Source organism: Rhinolophus sinicus, chromosome 1, assembly GCF_057876585.1.
Source record: "Rhinolophus sinicus isolate RSI-liver-muscle chromosome 1, RSI-T2T, whole genome shotgun sequence".
NCBI classification, from domain to species: Eukaryota; Metazoa; Chordata; class Mammalia; order Chiroptera; family Rhinolophidae; genus Rhinolophus; species Rhinolophus sinicus.
In genome coordinates, this window is record NC_142501.1 from 35,848,975 (window position 1) to 35,868,945 (window position 19,971).

Sequence of the window (19,971 nt, forward strand, 5' to 3'; positions counted from 1 at the left end):
GGTATTTGTCTTTCTCTGTCTGACTTATTTCACTTAGCATAATGTTCTCTAGGTCCATCCATATTGTTGCAAATGGTAAGATTTCATTCTTCTTTATGGCTGAGTTATGGCTCCGTGTTATGCATAATAAAGAGAAACCAGGGCAGTGACTTAGGTATATCAAGGATTTCTAAACCTGGCTAACTGAATCTCCTCTGGAAGCACTTGGCCAGAGATACAGATAAAACCTTTGCATTGGAAAGTTTGAGCCCAGTGACTCTTACTAATGCTTGAGAAAACCTGTTGTAAATGATGTGTATTTACTAAAGAAAAAGTTAAACTAAAGTGACAGGGTACATACATCCTCTTGGCTACTGTTTCTTTTATTTCGAGGCTGAGACTAGAAGACTGCCTTGAACTTTGGTTAATGGGTCAATAATGAGATTATCACTGTACTACATATAAATGACAGAACTCCGAAAAATGTACTCCAAAGTAAGTGATAAAAGATAGATTGGAAGACAGCCATAAGAATTGATCAATAAACCTTGCAGAAAAGTCCAGACATCCAGCTATTTAATTAGAAATGTAATAAAATGTATTGATATAGCTGTTCCACTTAATGAAAACTTCCCTGGAACCTATACATAAAACGAATGATGTGCATGACCGTGGCAAATGTGAAACAAAACTGTCAAAGCAGGGTAGGTATTGTCTCAGCAACTGGTATGGGTTTACACCTATTGATCAGTCCTCGTTGATACCCAATGGTATTATAAGTGAAAGAATAATCACTTTGTTTAATCAAGCAAACAAAACAGTAACTTACTATATAATACCAAACCAATATATTTCACAGTAGAATAAACATAACACAGGAAGTGAAAAGAATAACCTATAGTTCTAGGTACATGGGTAGTGGTGAAACTAATCAATAAATCAATCAACTGTATGTAATAGGGCCTGGCATTTGTATCACAGGCCAAGGGTGCAAAGACAAATGCGACATGGTCCCAGATCTCAAGTATTACTTATTTTGAAGGGTCTTCTGATATCTATTCCAGAGCTAAATTGACTTTTAAATGGACTATCAGTAGTAGCATAAAAGGTGAGGATGCACAATCCTTTAAGTGAAATCTATTTCTTTCTCAGTGATAATCAGTAACCTGGTTATTTTCATATAAGGTTTTATGCATTTATTGCTTTTAACAAATGTTAAGGAATTAAAATTTGTAAAATTGATTTGGTTAATTAAATGTAAAATTTGAGACTATAAAATTTGATTTGCTGAGGCTGGGTTTTTATAGATATATATCTTTTCAGTAAAAAAATATTTCAGGATAAGTCTTTTATATTCAATAGATGATACATATAACATAGTAAATAATTAAAGAATTAAAAAAATCATCCCCGACTTTATTCGGTCAATTTAGTTTTGTAAACACTTACACACTTACTCAACTTAAGTGACTAAAAGTTATGAGGGAATCAGTGACCACTGGAATGAAAGAATGATAAACATGATTCTCAGTTTAGTGTAATTAGATATGCTTCTACTGACATTGCCTGTATAGTGGCATAATTTACAAATATTGTGCAGGATTATTTCTATAGGTAAACCCTCATTTCTCTCTGAGAATGAGATACAACTTGATAACAAGCATCATGCAAATTCAGACTTACAAGACATTTGATGCCAGAAATACTTTGTGGAGATTGGTGGGATTTTTAGAAAATATTTTCAAGATCAAATTAATAGTTATTGATTCTGTTTGCTTAGCTTTCAAAAAAAAAAAAAAAAATTCCCTCCCAATGAATTTTTACATATACAACAATGGGTGAAAATTTAAGCTAAATAACAAAAAACATTTTTGTCCATCTTGTGGAATTTATTTTAAGTAAACATCAGGACTCTATATTCAGGTGAAGGGCCAGTCATATATTCTGGATAAGTATTATAGATTTTCCAAGACTGAATATACTATACAATAAACTGAACACAAGAACTATAGGAAGGGAGTATAAATTCTCTTTTTCCATTAATCATAATTCTTCAAATTTTACAATGCATGCAGATCCTCATATAAAAATCAATGATATTTATACTAGATGGGCACAGAATTAGTATAGTCAAAAGCTTTGGCTACTAGCATGACAGTGAAGGTAACTTTTAGTATTTTTGAATTTTTCAATTTACATTTACGAAAACATAACACTTATATCCCATCAATTTTTGATGTACTCTTAACGTGCACATTACAATTAGAATAACATTTTTGATGCACTTTTTACATGCACATTAAATTACAGCAGGAGCAAATGGATACATGTGTGACACTACTGGGCACACATTTCTAAAAGAAGTACACTCTTCCCCTAGAAAAAAGGCACATACATATGTCCTGTGCAAATAAGACCAGTTGCCTATGCTCCTGAATCTTGAATAATGTGGCATTTTAGGGCTTAGGATCCTAACTATAACTAATGATGAATTAAATCATAGAAAGCTTTAGCTAGCCTGCCACTGAAGGATTGGACTTAATGACTCTTTGAACGTCAGTCTGGAAAAGGCACAGCTATCTTCTTACCAGACAGGTTAAAATGGAAACTTGAGTATCATTTTTCAAATTTCAAACTCTTTTCATGATCTTCCTAGTTAAGGCTTTGGCTTTACAGAGCTACTAGAAATGTGATAATTTCTTGGTGATAGGAAACAATTTAGATGAAAAAAAAAAAAAGAGAGAGACTGCTAAAGGAAACATCAGTATTACTAATGTTAATGAATACAGAAAATAGTCCCATAGAGTAGACAATGAATTTGAGTGTTTCATTTTCTAACTGATTAGAAAACTTGTCCTTTTATTCTCGTCCAGTGACATCTGGAAACAACAAGAAAAAGGAAAATATATTCTTACAAATAAGTGTAATAATACTGAATACTCATTGTAACTTCTAAGCCTGACAGATATTTACCAGACTTAAAATTATGAGAAAACATACCTGTTGACTTAATACTTAAAATAGCTTACATGATTTAATACAACATGCTATTCTTAAAGGTAGAGTAGCATAATCATTAGAAAAACATTAGTAATGAATATATTAAGCAGTAATAGCTTGGAAAACAAAACAAAAACTAGGAAGAAGAAATGTCGACATAGGAAATACAATTATTCACTGGTAAAGTGACATTGTTACTAATTACAAAGTTCTACAATGTAACAAACAAGCTTTATAAAAATGGGTAAAAGTTTAAGATGGCACTTTATGAAGGTCAAGCTGATGATCCATTAAGTAGGTTATGACTCCATTATTTTAAATACGTGTATCATTTTAAGACATCCCTTCACATGTCTGCACGAACAAAAGAAGCAAATACACCATCTTCCTGAGCCAAGAGGCTTTCTGGAGTGTCATATTCTAAAATATTTCCTCGCTTCATCACAATAACTAGGTCTGCTGTCAGAATAGTGTGAACCCGATGCTGTAAGTAAAAAGAATACATGTATTTGTTACAAATTTTAAGGTACAAGCCAAAGCAATGGATATGAACATTTCACCAATTACTCAGGGACATTTATTTACCTTGGTATGCTAGGAGGTGCAAGAAGTACAGTCCCTCTATTTCTTTCTCATTTAATATATCATTTATCTACATTTTAAAAATACTGGCCAATAGGGTTGGGTTTTATATGGGCTGTATTAAATTGACTGTAGCTAACATAGTAGTTTCATCATTTTCATGGAAGTGTAAGTAGGCTAATAAATATTTTGTCAAATAATTAAATAAGAAGAGCCATTGTGAACCAGTTGGGTTAAAGCTTAGTATAGACTAAAAGTATCTCTTGTGTAGAGTCAACTAATTCCATGGGGTAAACATAATTTGAATAACCCTGGAAGGCAGTCAATTCTGGGAAGACAATATGGGGAAGTCCTTTCGGGCATGCAGTGTTAGAGTGGATCATCCAGGGGTGCAGACATCCGTCTCTTAGTTTTCAGAGATCACTACCACTCACTCGTTCTCTCTTTCCACGTGGCACCCTCTGGAGAGAAGCTTTGGTGTTAGTAATTAATAATAATAAAAGCCACCACTTATTGAGCATATACTGCACATTAAGTGCCCCACGCACATACTTGTTACTCATCAGAACATTTCTCAAATGTGGGTGTTCTCTCTCTCCATTTTATAGGGGAGACCACTGTGGTTCATAGAGATAAAGCAAAATCAGGCGATCATATAGATAATAAATAACAGAACCAGCATCAAAACCAGGCTTATTAAATTGACTTCAAAATGTGAGATATTTCTACCCTGCCACCGAAATGTTTCATAATGAGTATTTGGTACTTTAGAGGATTGTTCATCTGCCATTGTTAGTGTTATGGTTAAAAGTGCAGGATCTAAAATTAGACTCGGCTCATATTTTGGTTTCACCACCGGTTGGTTGTGTGATCTTAAGCAACAAACTTGACTTTTTTATGCCTCAAGTTTCACATCTATACAATAACGGTAATAATAGTACCTGCCTCTGTGAACAGTGGTGAGGATCAAATGAGATAATCCACGTAAAAAGTTTTCAGCACCTTTGCTGACACATGCAAGCAAATAATAAACTCCAGCTACTATTAATATTACTTTTTTTTATTGTTAGGATTTACAAGGGGAAAAAATCTGTTCAGTGGGCCTTTTCACTACTCTTGCTAAGTGCTTATCTATATAGAAATATAATGTGAGCTACAAATGTGAGAAATATGTAATTTTAAATTTCTTAGGAGCCACATTTTTAAAAGCACAAACAAATGGGTGAAATCCATTTGAATAACGTATTTTGACCTAATATATCCAAAATGTTATTTCAATAGGTGACTGATACAAAAATTTCTAATGAGGTCTTTTACATTCCTCTGTTAGTAGGAAGTCTTTGAAATCCATTGAATATTTCACACTTGCACCATCTCTCAGTTTGGACTACCTATATTTCAAGAGCACAATAGCCACATGTGGCTGGTGCTACCATATTGGACCTGGACCACGCAGGTCAAAACATTAACATGCTGACAGGAATACTAAACCTAGAAATACCATCTGTTTAGCTGATACACAGGCTTCAAAGTGCTTTCTAACAACCCAGAGTCTAACCTAAAACCACCTCGAGGGGCAAAGGCTTATCTTCTGCCCAGGCTTATCTAGATGAGGTAGTCTCAATGTTCACGCTTTCAGAAAAGCAAGCAGTCAGAGTTGGGACTCATAACTAGAGGGGGAAAGAAACACGCATATGGAGTGTGATAAAGATGACAGCTTAGAATATGCACCACTATTTTCAGCATCCACAGACAAATCTATCATTCACTGAATATGGGTAACTAATGATACATATTTAGGAATTAGCACAAGTTGGAAGATAATGTCTAGCTTTGAGAAAGGACCAGAGCTACTTGCAAACTCACACATTTAGAAAAAAATAAACTTAATGCGCTGTTTGATATCTGTTGTGTATTTTCCTTCCAAAAAATAATTAGTTCTTCAATATCCATATCATAGATGCTAAAAAAAGAATTTGACTTCTAAATCCATAAATAGAATATTATAAACATTGCCTTGATATTTTAAAATAATGTTTATTTAAAAAAATAAAACATTGGAAAAACTTGGCCAATGAAAATAAATATAGCTGGTGTTTATTCCATTAATCCAAATTATTTTTTGCTTGACAACGTATGGTGTCAATTGCAATAGCATTGGGAAAATTTTCAAAATTCTCCAGAGAAATTAATCCAATTAAGAGTGACGAATAAATAACTTTCACAAATAAATGCCATGCGCAATTTTGGTGCCTGAAAGCTTCTTTTTAGAAGCCAGAGAAAGTTATCTTAAGTTGGTCCACAATTTTCACTTGGCAGTTAACAAAATTAACAGAACAACTTTTAGCAAGAAAGGAAAAATAGTTATTCTTAAGAGAGCTGAATGTCATTTTACAAGGGGTCTACCACAAGTTGGTGGTGCGTTCTCTCCCATGCACCTGTTAAGAGGAGTTGGTCCCACAGTAATTTGTTCTCTCCCACAGCTTTCTGTGTATCTAGTGGGTATAATTCTAGGTATCCTGGTGCCCACCGCCACCCACACTAGTAGTCTTGAAATGAAGAATAGGTGAAAGATATATAAATATATATAAAAGTATTCAGTGAATGTAGGAGAACAGCAATGAAGTAAGATAACATAATTTCTTGGTGAAAAATACAGATTATGCTCAAGTAATCTTCCAGGTGTAGACTAAATGGGACCACCCAACAATATTCTCCATGCTTCATGCAGAATAGAGAAAACCTGTCTTTTGAGTAAGCAAGGGTTTATTTTTCCCCATTTTCACTTGTGCACTTAAGGGGAACAGGAAGTTCTTTCTCCCTACTAAATATCTTCCTATCTCTCCAGTGAGAAAATTCTTGAAAATATTATAGAACCAGTTTTCAAGTTAGGCAATTCTCTCACCCATTAAATCATTAACACTTTATCATTCATATTTTAGTGTGAATGAATTAATCAGGTGACTCCTCCAGGGCAGAAGGAATCACCAAGTTCACTAGTAAAGTGAGAGAAAGTAGGTTTTCTTTTCTTAGGCCCAGTTTACAGCAGGTGGGCCCTGATGGGGCATCATTTCCTGCAGCCTTGAAAAAGTCATATTCCAAAGGGTACTCTTTTTCCCATGCATCATTCAATAAAGTGGAAGCTTAAGCAAGCACTCCATACATAACTCCCATTACTCAACAGTTGAACTTAAGTAATTATTTAAATTAATGCATTCTTCAGGACAGGTGGAGAACATGCATGGTATCTTTAAGGACACTTAACAAAACCTCCCCAAGCAATAGTGAAACTGGTACTTAGGACAGAGATAAATCTGGTTCTCAGTTTCTGGTTTCCGTAAATACTCTCTCTTGCATGCATATATTTGAGAACCTAAGCTTGTGCCTCATTCGAGTTGAAAATAACTGAAGCACCTGGTTGGGCTGATTTGTGTGATAATACCTGTAGTTAGTTCCCTCACCACCTCCCTCCCCTGGAATCCTTGTATTAGCTTTGCCTTACTGAGGGGACGCCGCTAAGATAGCTACCAGAGAATGGGATTCTCGGCAGAGTACTTCATGATGGTCTACTTGTTGGTCATCACCAGAGTGGAAAAGAGGCCATTCTTGTGGGCGAGCAAGTTTGGAACAGTATCACATTCCACTAAAATACCCTCAGAAAAGACTAAAACAAGGCCTGCATCCAAAATGGAAGAGACACGGTGCTGGAGAGAAAAGAAAAATGGAAGGAAAAGAAGAGAATCAGCAAAAGGGAAATTGTCCAGGTGCAAAACAGTTTTTGTTAAACAAGGAGGCTAAATGTGAGCAAGAATCTACCCATCTGCAAAGAGGAAGAGAGAAAACCATGGCCTATTGTAAGTAAGCTGTAACATGAATTACAAAGACTTAAGCAATTCTCAATTTGGAGCTCAGAGAAAAGTAGTTGCCTCAGCTGGGAGGTATCTCACTGCCTTCTTTTTTAAAACAGTTACGTGAATAGAAACAGAGAAATTAAGTGTAAATAGTAGAAGAACTGGCAGTCAAATTTAAGAATTTTGCTTCTGAAACTGCTCATCAGATCATCAGATTATTGAAAAGAGAATTATCCCACATGAGCTACCATCTGTATCTGGTGAAAAAGCACAGGACATGACCTGCTGGAATAAGTCCTATCATTGTAACTTAGGGGCTATGGGTAGAGCAGACAGTCTGGAACAAAACAGTGTAAAGGCTTTCAGAGCACAGCAGGTTGTTTCTTCTTTTTCTTTTTTTCTTTTTTGCAAAGATACAGAAACATTAGCAGAGAAATATGTGATTCAGCAAAAGCATATTGAAATTGTTGAAAAATAAAGATTATTGAATCTTGGAACAAAAACCAAAGAGGAATAAATGAACTCCATCTCCCATACTTACAGCTATTGTAACAACGGTGCGGTCTGCAAAAGCTGTCATTACCACTTTCTGCAAAATGTTTTCCTGCCAAAAAATAAAGTCTGAATTATCTCTTTTGTCCCCAAGAACAATGCTCCAGTGTGCCCAAGCCCTTCTGAGAACTCCCACTAAGTCTTCCACGGAAGGTACAACAGGGAGCAGGCCCCAGCAGCAAGCTCATGCTGGGTTAACCCTCAATAGTGTAAAGCCTGAGTAATTAATACTAATTTGTACGTAGTTGTGCTTATTTAGTGAAATGCCTTGATTAAAAACTGTTTTATTGCTTTAAGTTAACTTTAAGAACAATATACTGTAACTTTGTACAGGTACTTTAATTGATCAGTCTTAGTAGGAAGAAATGATGTCAAACTAGCATCTCCATATGTAATTACTCTTAATTTTGAAACTGTCTCACTTTTATGGGTAATTTTACCCACTCTAAAGTGTACAGCAAGAAAATAACATAAGGTTGTGGATATTTTTTATTTTTGTCTGTTCTGATGCCAGTCTTTTAATACCAAGTTAACTTTTATAAGAACAACATTCATTGCTGGGTCATACAGTTTGTGGTTTAATATGACTTTTCTCCTCTCAATCATAGCCTTCTAGAAAGATCTTTCTTGGACATATTTGATGCTTTTAAATAATTTCTTCCAAAAGACAAAATTTCTGGTTTGTTACCATAAACATATTGAGAAGACCATTATTAATTCTAGCCATTATTAATTCTAGTGAATCCTTCTTCAAACTGCTTTAAAAAGCAATGCTTGGTTTTGGTTATCAATAGATTCTACTAAATAAATACCTGCATACTTCATTTTAGAATTTCCATGATAATATTTGAATACTTGAATACAGTATAGTATCCTCAACAATTGAGACCTGGAATTTTACTGTTTCGAGAATTTAACAAAAAGTAATGGTAAATTTATTTTATGTTTATTGGCAATGGGAACACCTTTAAAACTAGTGGCCCATCTCCTTTATTGTAATTCTCAATGTGCTATCATCAGTTGATCAACCAGATGAATGAGAAGACACTCAAAATAATAGTACTGAGAACTCAGAACCCAAACAGGAAAAAATACATGGTAGTTTTCACATGCATTTCTCCAACTCATCAATTTAAAAAGCTTAGTGCACTCACTGTGGCCATGTCAATGGAAGCTGTGGCTTCATCCATGATGAGAATGCTGCTCTTGCGGACAAAGGCCCTTGCCAGGCAAAACAGCTGCCTTTGTCCAACACTAAAATTCTCCCCACCTTCTGTGACAACTGCATCTGAGACACAGGAAGAAACAAGGATTTCACTAATGAAACACTGCTACCATTTTCCTTGGGCAAAATAGTGAAAAGCACATCGAGTTTTAAAGAGCATGCTGGATGTCATTCTGTATGGATGCAAGGATTTCCTATGTGAAATGTGAAGAGGAATTTTACTTTGGAAAAATGACTATGACCTTAGGCCATTGTAGTTTTGACAGCAGTCGGTAGGTTACCTCCGTAGCATAGAACATAAAATACTGTTAAACATTTTGAAGATTGGAAGGTCTTGGAGATTGTTTAATTATGTAATATAATTATCTAAGGAGATTATTTCATATAATTATCTAAGGTCTAGAGAGAGAAAGTGGATTGCCCAAGATCACACAGATAAATTAGACTGTGGCAAGAAACAATATTCTCAACTCCAAAACTCATTTCTTTTTCCATTATACTATCATTGAACTGTAAGCTCCAAGTGGGTAAAGACTGGGTTTGCTTTTGTTCATCAATGTGTCCTCAACACTTACCATGGCATCTGACATAGTAGCTGAATAAAACATTGTTGCTTAGACAAATGAATGTTATATCCTCATTATTTTTCCTTTTGTTTTGTTTCTCTCCACATTTCAAAAAATGTACTATTGTGAGTTTAAGATAAATTTTGTTTCCAAAATGTCTCTTTTATTAGAATTCAAACATTTTTTAGTAGGGTTGTGTGTGGGTGGGGGTAATATCTATTGATTATAGTCTCATTTATCAAAGTCTTATAATTTCTCATGCTTGGAAGCTATGCATTTGTTCTCTAAATTTTAATTTACATAAAAAATAAGGAGGATGCTAGAGATGATGAATGTTTTTCACCAGAGTTGGCCTAAACCAGGTCTTTTTCAAGCAATTGATATACTCTTCATTAAGGCAATGAGCATAAACAGCATTCAATTATATAGTGTAAATACAATCCCCTATTGCTAACACTGTACCATAACCCCATGCACATGATTCAAACCAGGGGCATGCAGCTCTCATGTCAGAGAAGAGGACAATAAAGATATATTAGATTGGTGCAAAAATAATTGCGGTTTTTGCAATTATTTTTAAATTTTTAAACCGCAATTACTTTTGCACCAACATAATAATTGCCTGTATTTCTGACTATTAATGGCAAGGGAAATGGTCTCTAAATACCAAGGGGGAAGGTCTATAAGCATTATCAATTACTCAAGTAGACTTGCTGGGCTTTCCAGATGAGACATCAAAATTATCATGGAAAAGTTCATCCAGACCCCTGGAATTATTCCCACAGTCTGACACTGGTAAGGTCAATGAAAATATTCTTAAAAACATGCTGTCTCAATTTTTGTTTGCAAAATACCTTCTCTTTGGGACTTAAAATTGTAAAAGGTATTGTTTTGGACAAGGTCCTCCTTCCCAAATAAACTAACAAATAAACATGGTTTTATTTTGTAGGTTGATTTAAAAAACAACAACAAAAAATGCCAAAACACAATTTGGTAACTACATAGTTTGTATTAACACTAGACTACCAGCCAACCTTTATCTTTCTGATTGCTTTGTTAAATAGGTTCAAATGTTAAGGAGGCACAAGCCCAAAACTATAGATGTTCATTTTTATAAACTAAAGACTATATCATGAACTCTCTGTTGTTTCATTAATCATGTTTTTTTGTTACCCATGTTGTTCTTTTGTTCTGTCATCAGTTATTTGACAGAAATTGTACTACCTCTGGGGCCGAATTTACATCAGAGATTGTTGGAGTCCATGTTCCATTCCTTACGCAAGTTACCAAAACTGACACTGCGACAAGGTAATAGAAAAGAATGCCTTCAAAAAATTATGTTATATAAATAAAAGGAATATGCCATCTGCGCAGCAAAGAAAATGGTGCCCAATGTGAAGACAATGCCTGCTCCTAGATGGCACTGAGTACTCTTTGAACCTAATAGTCTCTTCAGTCCTTTTATCCATGTACTGAGGGTAAGTAATGGTGTTGATCATGTGACCAGAATGACCACAAGGAAATAGTAAAGTGACCTGTGCCCACCAACGGTGAAAAGGCAATAAATGTATTAACTGGAATATTCTGGAGTGCACACATGGAACAGAATGTTATAAAGTTCATCCTCTTGTACCTCATGCAAAATCGTTAAATTCTGAATTGCCCTAATGACCTTTAGAAGATTATTATAAACATCAGGGGATTTAACACTAGAATCATGTGATTCTCGCATAAAACATAGCCAGAGATATGTAGAATTAATTGTAAATGTAAAAACTAAATGTATAATTTAGAAAATTTACCTAGACCTCCTGGTAGGGATTTGACCATATTCTTCAACTGAGCAATTTCTAGAGCTTCCCAGAGTCTGTCATCTGTGCATTTGCACTCTGGATCTAAATTAAATCTGTAGGGGAAAAAATCAGTTAATTAGTTAATAAGTAAAAATAAAGAAAATTTTACATATGTTTGTGTATTGCTGCCCTTTCCTTAAAATGTAAAGTCCATTTGTTTTGGTTCCTACTGTATCTTCAGTACCAAAACAGTGCTTAGGATAGAGCAGGCATTCAGCTTATGTTTGATGATTGAATGAATGATCTTAATGTTATGAAAAATGGTTTTTTATTATATAATTAGGAAGTTTATATACATGATAAGATATAATGAAATTCATCATTTGGATGCATCCATTTTAATATTACATTTAATATAACTGGAATAATGTCTAGCAAAATATCCCTACAGAACTGATGTTAAATACGTAAGTCTATACAGGAGCATATAAAGCTAGTTTAGATGAGCTGTGCTGTACCAACCACAATAGAAGTAGTATATTTATTATATTTAGAGATATAAATTTACTATGGTATTGTTAATAACTTGATATATCCAGAACTTTTAATTAATGTTACAGCTGAATATTGCACAATCTGACGTATGTTTTCTCTTCAAGAGAAGAAGTGATTAGTAAAAGGAGGTGCCAAATACTTCTTTGTAATTAAGTGGATGGAGGAGAGGAGCAAAAGAGAACAAAGGATGGATGAAATGAGACATACGATCGGGTGGATGACACCACTACGGACTTTAGAGTCCAACAAGCTTTGTTTGGAATCAAAGTTCTATCACTAAGTGTATGAACTTGGGCAAGTGACAGCTTCTCTGAGGTTCAAAATCCTCATCTGTAAAATGGGGATAATAATTTCTAGGATAGAGTAATAGTCTGAGGATTTAATGAGTATATTTAAAGCACCTAGCAGAGAGTAGATAACCTCCACCATTTTTCCCCCTCCATGGGTAACCACAAACCACACATAAAGACAGCTGAAGCAGCTTCTTAAAAGCAATTTTAGCTGAAAGAAAAGTTGTGAGGGAAAGGTACTAACCAGATTCAATATCTGCTAAGGCCAGGCCAGACATAAAAGAGTTAAGCAGGATATCTGTAGGGTGGAACACCTAGGAAACATCTGCCAAGAATCACTGCCACAAGTACAGAGGAAAAGTGACTTTTGTAAAATCAAAGAGTTCCTGGGGACATAAAGGATTGGCCTCTATAGGTTAATTTAGCAATTCTAGGGTTCCCCGATCCAAATTTTTGGACAGAATATTTGATCTTATCATCTTGATAATGTCATTTCACACCTACCTGTAAAGCAATTCTGAGCAACACATCCTATGAGACAAAAGGTAAATCCTGCGGCACTCAGGTTTCTGTTGAACGCGTCACTTACCTAATAGAACCGCTGAATAGTATTGGATCTTGGAGAATGATTGAAAGTCTAGAACGTAGTGTGTGCAGTGGTAGTTTTGAAATGTCGATCCCATCAATGACAATCTTTCCTGTGAAAGAGAAACAAAAATGACAGGCATGTAGCAAAATCGCAAGTAAAATAATATTTGTTTACTAATTGAAAGTACTTTCCTAGTTCAGGGTTTAAATTCAGAAAACGAGGCTTTGCATTCAGGAATTAAAAAGTCATTATATGTCTCTAAGAAAAATATACATTTCAGTGATATTTCTTCTTTGTTAACTATTTCCGCCTAAAGGAATTTTCTGGTTTTATTCAGTTTATGTGGTTCATACAGACCCAAAGTTCTTTTTTTCCCCCTTAGTGGGTCATCCTCCTCCCAGTATTCCTTTATTCTGGTTCCCTGCTTCATTTTCCTTCATAGGACATTCTATATACATTTACTGATCTTTTCTATTGTGTCTCTTTCTCTGCCACCTAGGATATAAACTCCTTGAAGACAGGGATTTGTTTCTGTCTTATTCTCTCTTGTATTGATTGAAGAGTACAGAGTACAAATAAGAAAGTAAATTCTATAGATGCCAAATTTTAATGAATTTCTTCATAGTGTACATAGACTTGTAGAGACTTGTGCAATCATGATGTCCTTGCCTCAACTTGATAGATTTATTTTATCATATCACTTTGTGCAAATCAATATGGCCCTATGAGATGAGCATGTCAGGTGAAGAATGGCAACTGGAGTCCTTTTTTCTAGCTGACTAGATTCAAGAACAGGAAAAGTGATTAGCTTAACCTTTCTTTCAGGAATCTATTAAATCTATTAAAATCTTAATAGCCTAACACTATTAATAAGAGAGTAAGTCATAGAGTGCATATGGGATATGAAATCATGTTTCTGGATTCCTGAGGATCAGGCTAGTCTAATATGTTCAGTCATAATGACAGTTGTTGTTTTTTTGGGGTTTTTTTTAAGAGAAGTGTCTATCAATTGTCTTTGAATCATGCAATTGGCTTATAATGCAAATCCCTACTGAAAATCCTTAAAGCATCTGTGTATTACTAGTCTTGGAAAGGGCAAGCTGATAGCCCAGTGGCAGTTAACTACCCTGTTCTTGAATCTAATCCCCAAAGAAAGTACAATTACCACAGTTCAACTTTGTGTTCATAAACTGACCTCTTACTTCATAGAGCTGTTGTATAAATTAAATTAAATAATACAAACTGTCAAGTACAATAAAAATGTTAAGTACTATCATCATCATAATCATTACAGATAATAGTAAGCACTTCTCTGAGCTGATGGTCAAGCACATTGATGGATCCTCTTTTATTCAAGATGGCTTATGTGCTGGCCTATTTATAGGCCACTTGATAGACTAAATAATGTGATATTTTTAAAGCAGAGATTAAATTATTCCTATGTATCATTATAAATAATTTTGTCAATGAATATTTTTGTATATTGTCAACATGTGCTTGGCATTTTACAGCAAAGATTGACTCCTCATAAAATGTTCAACATCATTAAACAACGTTATTAAGAAGATGACTGACTCTGGGTGGTGAACACACAATATGATATATATAGATGATGTATTACAGAATTGTACACCTGAAATCTAACTTGACTAACAATTATCACCCCAATAAACTTAAAAAAAAGATGATGATTAGAGTCATGCACCAAAATTAAAAATGCAAATGACATATCTCCTTGAATTTTTTCCTTGGATAGAAAGGGATACATTTTTAGTCTGTGGGAAATAGGATGGTCTTCTTCTTTCTTCTTCCTCTTGAAATGCCACCACCATCTACTGCAATTAAAAATGGGTGGCCTTGTTTTCATCTTACCAGTTTACTGGAATTCTTTAACAACAATCTCTAGAACTGAGTTTTGGGCTAATAATTTTATTTCCCCCAATTCTATGTTCTTTTTCTTTAATTCTGGACCGTTTATATGGTACACCTGTCTCAACCCATGGGCTGTAGGACACGAAGTCTTTATAAATATTTCCTTTTTATTTCTGCAGGACTAGGTAAGTTGATGTTGCTTTTTTTTTTTTTTTTAAGGGGAAAACTTCATGTGATCAATGAAAAAATTTAGTTAGTAACTTACCATCAAATATATCAACCATTCTGAAGAAAGCCAGAGATAATGATGACTTCCCACTGCCAGTGCGACCACATATGCCCACCTAAAAATGCAAGTGTAACTCAGAGAGAAGAGGACTCAGACAAATGATAGAAAATGAGCAAACATACTTTTAACTTAGACAAGACACCACAGTGAAACCAAAATTCTATTTAAATACTTACGTTAATATCATCATTCTCTTTTCAGATCTCCTTTATGAATAATCGTTATTAAGATAAAAACATAGGGTCCTTATCAATCTTCAGTGATTCTATTCTAACTGTTTTTATTTCTATGATTGTGTGGTTTTTCATTTGTGGCTTCACTTTTACATTTAGTATATTATTGAACTAGTAAATATTTCATTTTATCTTGGAAGTTATGATTTTATAAGAAAAAGTAGAATGCGTCTATTTTTTTTCTGCACACTTGCTCTTTTTAAAATAACTGAAATAAATCATTTGGGGACAATAGCTGTCCAAATGCAAATGTTCTCAAGGGGATGTCTAGTATGGCTATGAGCCAGAGCCAGAAATTTTGAAAAACACATCTATTGTTGACTTCCCTGATTTTCTTGGGAGACTAATGAATGCCACTATGACTTAGAGAACATGTATTTTATTCTGATCCTATCTCTCTCTCTTTTTTCTTTTATGTAGATAATTTGACATGTAAAGGGTAGGGAATAATATACGAATCCTGTGAAAATATTTGGCTGGGATGTCTGAAGAGGTTAGGTGGTAATAGAGTGCTCCCATAAGAAGATTTGTATGAAATAAATGAAATGGCAGTGAATTCCGTACCTTTTGCCCAGGTTTGATGTAAGCTTTGACGTGTTTAAGAACAGGCTTCAGATTATTTTCATATCTGACACACAGATCATGAATCTTGATCTCCCCTTCCTGTGGCCAATGTTCTGGAACTTGAGAAGGATCTGGGGGATGGGGATAGAGCAGGGGATTGGGGCAAACACACATATACTTGTATACATTTATACACACAAACATATAAATTATTTTCTAAATTTAAAGCAATACTGATTGAAATTCTGTTTGTTTGTTTTTTTTCAAAATTAAAATTACATTTAGAGTAAAGGCCTCTTGATTAACATATTTTAATATAATGGGGGGTTTTGTTTGTTTTTTTGGAGGCTTAAACAGTATTATGTCTTTTCAGCATTCCATTAGTCCAGTCTACTCAAGATAGTTCATTTGTGAGTTGATTCGTTTGTTCAGTCAGTTGGTCATCAAACATTTGAGTACTTAAAAAGTGAAGGGTGTTGTGCAAGGTGTTGGAAACATGGAGATGAAAGACATGCCTCAAGGTGTCCTGGGGGAAGCACATAAGCAAGTCAGCATCTACGGTACTGCACAGAGAGTCACATGAAGGAGGCCAGCCCAAAGTGTTCTGGGAGCATAGAAGGTGGTAACCTATCCAGGAGGGTTTCAAGAGGAGATGGTGTCTGAGATGAATCATAAAGGATAAGAGATGGGGAAATTTGTTTCAAGTATTTATAGAGAGAAGAAAAAAAATAAAAAGAAGGCACACAGCCTGTTGGCATGGCCAGAGTAAACGGCGTACGAGTGGATGAGAGATGAGGTGGGTAGGCAAGGGTTGACCAATGAAGGGTCTAGTGGTCTTAGCTAAATTATATGGATTGTCTTTGAAGATGTGGATAGCTATTGGAGGATTTAGGAAAAGGAATGCATTTTAAGGATGAGATTTGAATTAAAGAAAGATTATTCTGTCTTCAGTATTGAATTTCTTGGCAATTTAATTCCAGCAAAGCTGAGAATCTCAGTCAGTATTTTAAGATCCAAGTTTCTTGACATCTAAGTTAATAAGGTCTTGGGAAAGAAAATACAATTGTTTCTAGTTTGGGCTGGTAATTAATGTAATAAAGTCCAAATATTTTTATAATTCTTTTTACATGACTAAATAATATATTTTTGGACTCTGGTTGTATCCAAGACTTTTCAGGCATAAAAAGTCTTATCTCAGGTGTACCTAATCAAGTAAAGTCAAGATAAGAGGGTATTCTATGGATGTTGAAGTGGAAAACAAAAGCAAAAATGACAATGTGTTTGACGCACGATGAATATTTAAATAAAATACATATTTAAGTGAAACAAAATATTCCAAGCAATACCCATGGTGCCTTCATAGTTCTCAGACTCCATAGTCAAGAAACTGTTCACTTTCTTCACTGCCCCCATCTGGACCTCCAAGTCAGCCAAGTTCCTCACAACCCAATTCAAATAATTGGTTATCTGTGCCAGATAGCAAAAACACAAAACAAAACAAAAAACATTTAAAATGAAGTATACATTTTTGCAATCGCTGGGTATTTGGAGATAGAATGACTTGGGCAGTTTGTGTACATCCTATGGTACAATTCATAAATGCCGTAGGATATCAGAGACCAGAGAGGATGCCATGGGATAAAGTAGGCAAGGAAGGTATCTGCTCTTCTTCAAGGTTCCTCAAAAGTCACTGTTTTGTGAAGTCCTGATTTGCCTACACAATTGATAGTGGTATGTACCTCTGCTAGCACTTATCTCATTTATATTCACCTTCATTTTAGTGTGCCCAAATGGTGAGAAACTCAGAACAAGGAACCCAAGGAGGCTTGGGGGCACTCTGACCGTAGGGTTTCTAAAAATTGAATAGTTTATAAAAATTAGTTCACAATATCAGACATGAATCCAGGCTGTCCTAACAGTGGTTTTGGGCCCCAATCTATTAATATTTGCAAGATATCTTCTTGTAATGAATTTCAAACTTATTCCCTAACATCCATGAATAAGAGTTTATAATAAATTTGGAAAGTACCTTCTCCAACATTGCACAAAAAATAGATTTTCATCCATACCTACCGTAAGTGCATACAGAAGACCTAAGCCCACCAATCCAGAATTGGAAGACCCACTAATGGATGCAATAGACGCAGTGAGGACAATGCAAGCTCCCAGATAATCCTAAAAAGAAACAAGAAAAAAAAGTTAAAATATTTTTCCCAAGTTCTTAAACCAAAGATCCCAATCAACTGAGGTGATTGCTAAGAGAATACACGTCATTCCCTGTGTGTCCTGTTAAGAGGAAGGCTACCTAAGTTATGAAAACTTGCAACTCAAAATATTCAGGCTGAAGCAGATAAAGGTGTAAGAGAACAGAATATGCCATCCCAAAGTATGCCTCTTTGGCATAAGGATTACTTTGAGCAGATAATTTTTAGAAACAGCAGACATAGGAGAAGCTGGAAAAACAGAGAAATTACTCTTTTGTAAGAGTTGTATATATTTATAAAATAAATCTCCATTTGTAAGTGTAGCTTCTTCTCTGTACAAGGGGGAGAAGGATGCCTGAAACATCAGAAATTCTTATCAATGAAAAAGGTACTGACTTAACATCACATAATAAACCTTACTCATTTTTAGCTTACTTTTTCCTGGTCACCTTCCCATAACTGGCTTCATTCACACCCTTCATTTTGTTTGTTTGTTTGTTTGTTGTTTGTTTGTTTCAGGTTAAGATGGTATTTCAGCCCAAATTCTAAGCCACCTCCTTGGGTGACTTATTTCCCTGGGTATCTCCCATGTATGAGATATACATGATAATAAACATGATTTCTTTTTTTTTTTTTTTTTTTTTTAATCGTTTAAAACAAATACTTGGGCTGAAATGGGAGTGATGCAATGTCTTCATTATAGTCATGCAGATATGGGTTCAGAGAAGTTAAATACCTTGCCAGAAATTAAGCTGAAATTTGTGGCACAACTAGGATATCAGACATTGGGGTTTCCTCCCCCTCCCCCCTTCTATTTTCTTGCATTGCCAGACAAGCAATTATTTTTGGACTTCATTTTCTACCTTAAGTTTCATGTGTGTTTATGTTAGGGTTGTGATTAGCTCCCTTGTGTACTAAGGCCTCTGCAGAAATTTGCCTCTGGTTAACTTGTTGGAATTTTTATCTGAACTTTTTGTCAGCTATTTGGGCTTAGAGTCTGGGACATTAAATCTCCAGATTCCATGTAAATAAGAATAAAGGTATATTTCCTCATAAATTAGAACTGTGGGCTTATATTAGAGTATCTGAATTGTCTATGACTCACAGATAAACTCTTTTGCAAAATTTTTTTTTTTTTTTTTTTTTTTTTTTTTACAATTCTGTATTACATCATCTATAAATCCCATTGTGTGTTCATCACCCAGAATCAGTTCTTCCATCACCATATATTCGATCCCCCTTACCCTCATCTCCCACCCCCCACCCCCTACCCCCCTTACCCTCTGGTAACCACTAAACTATTGTCTGTGTCTATGAGTTTCTGTTTCTCATTTGTTTGTCTTGTTCTTTTGTTGTTTTTGGTTTATATACCACATATCAGTGAAATCACATGGTTCTCTGCTTTTTCTGTCTGACTTGTTTCGCTCAGCATTACTCTCTCAAGATCCATCCATGTTGTCACAAATGTTCCTATATCATCTTTTCTTACCGCCGAATAGTATTCCATTGTGTATATATACCACAACTTTTTTATCCATTCATCTATCGAAGCACATTTTGGTTGTTTACGGCCTGCTTTAAACTCAAATGAAAGACAGGCCACATCTGTCCATTTTCTAACACCCTTTTCCTTCCCAATTTCCCATCATTCTTAGGTATTCTTATGACTTATCACTCAAAAAAGAAATCTTAAAAATTATCATGCTGATATGTCACAGGTCCCAGAGGCAGGTGGAATTTTAGGCATGAGCACTTTCTAGAACTATGTCAAGTCTGATCTCACTGGAAATGGCCTTTTCTAGCTAGTTACATCTCTGATCCTTCAAA

The 19,971-nt window shown here is 34.9% G+C and overlaps 1 protein-coding gene across 9 annotated transcripts in view; it reads right to left on the reverse strand.

The window, feature by feature from the left end:
- Window positions 1-759: 759 nt before the first annotated feature.
- The window catches only part of ABCC9 (ATP binding cassette subfamily C member 9), a 107,781-nt gene continuing 88,569 nt past the window's right edge, over window positions 760-19,971 (reverse strand). For 6 of the 9 annotated variants that reach the window (XM_074325936.2, XM_074325939.2, XM_074325938.2 and 3 more), the window contains 9 exons: window positions 18,014-18,115; window positions 17,287-17,407; window positions 15,941-16,071; window positions 15,120-15,198; window positions 12,983-13,091; window positions 11,558-11,661; window positions 9,119-9,252; window positions 7,954-8,016; window positions 760-3,463 (listed from right to left, as the gene is read on the reverse strand). In XM_074325936.2, the coding sequence (XP_074182037.1) occupies window positions 3,326-3,463; window positions 7,954-8,016; window positions 9,119-9,252; window positions 11,558-11,661; window positions 12,983-13,091; window positions 15,120-15,198; window positions 15,941-16,071; window positions 17,287-17,407; window positions 18,014-18,115 (981 nt within the window). In that variant the 3' untranslated portion in view covers window positions 760-3,325. Of the gene's footprint in view, window positions 3,464-7,089; window positions 7,266-7,953; window positions 8,017-9,118; window positions 9,253-11,557; window positions 11,662-12,982; window positions 13,092-15,119; window positions 15,199-15,940; window positions 16,072-17,286; window positions 17,408-18,013; window positions 18,116-19,971 lie in introns of all 9 variants that reach the window. The other 3 variants (XM_019738105.3, XM_019738095.3, XM_019738052.3) reach the window with 1 other exon arrangement.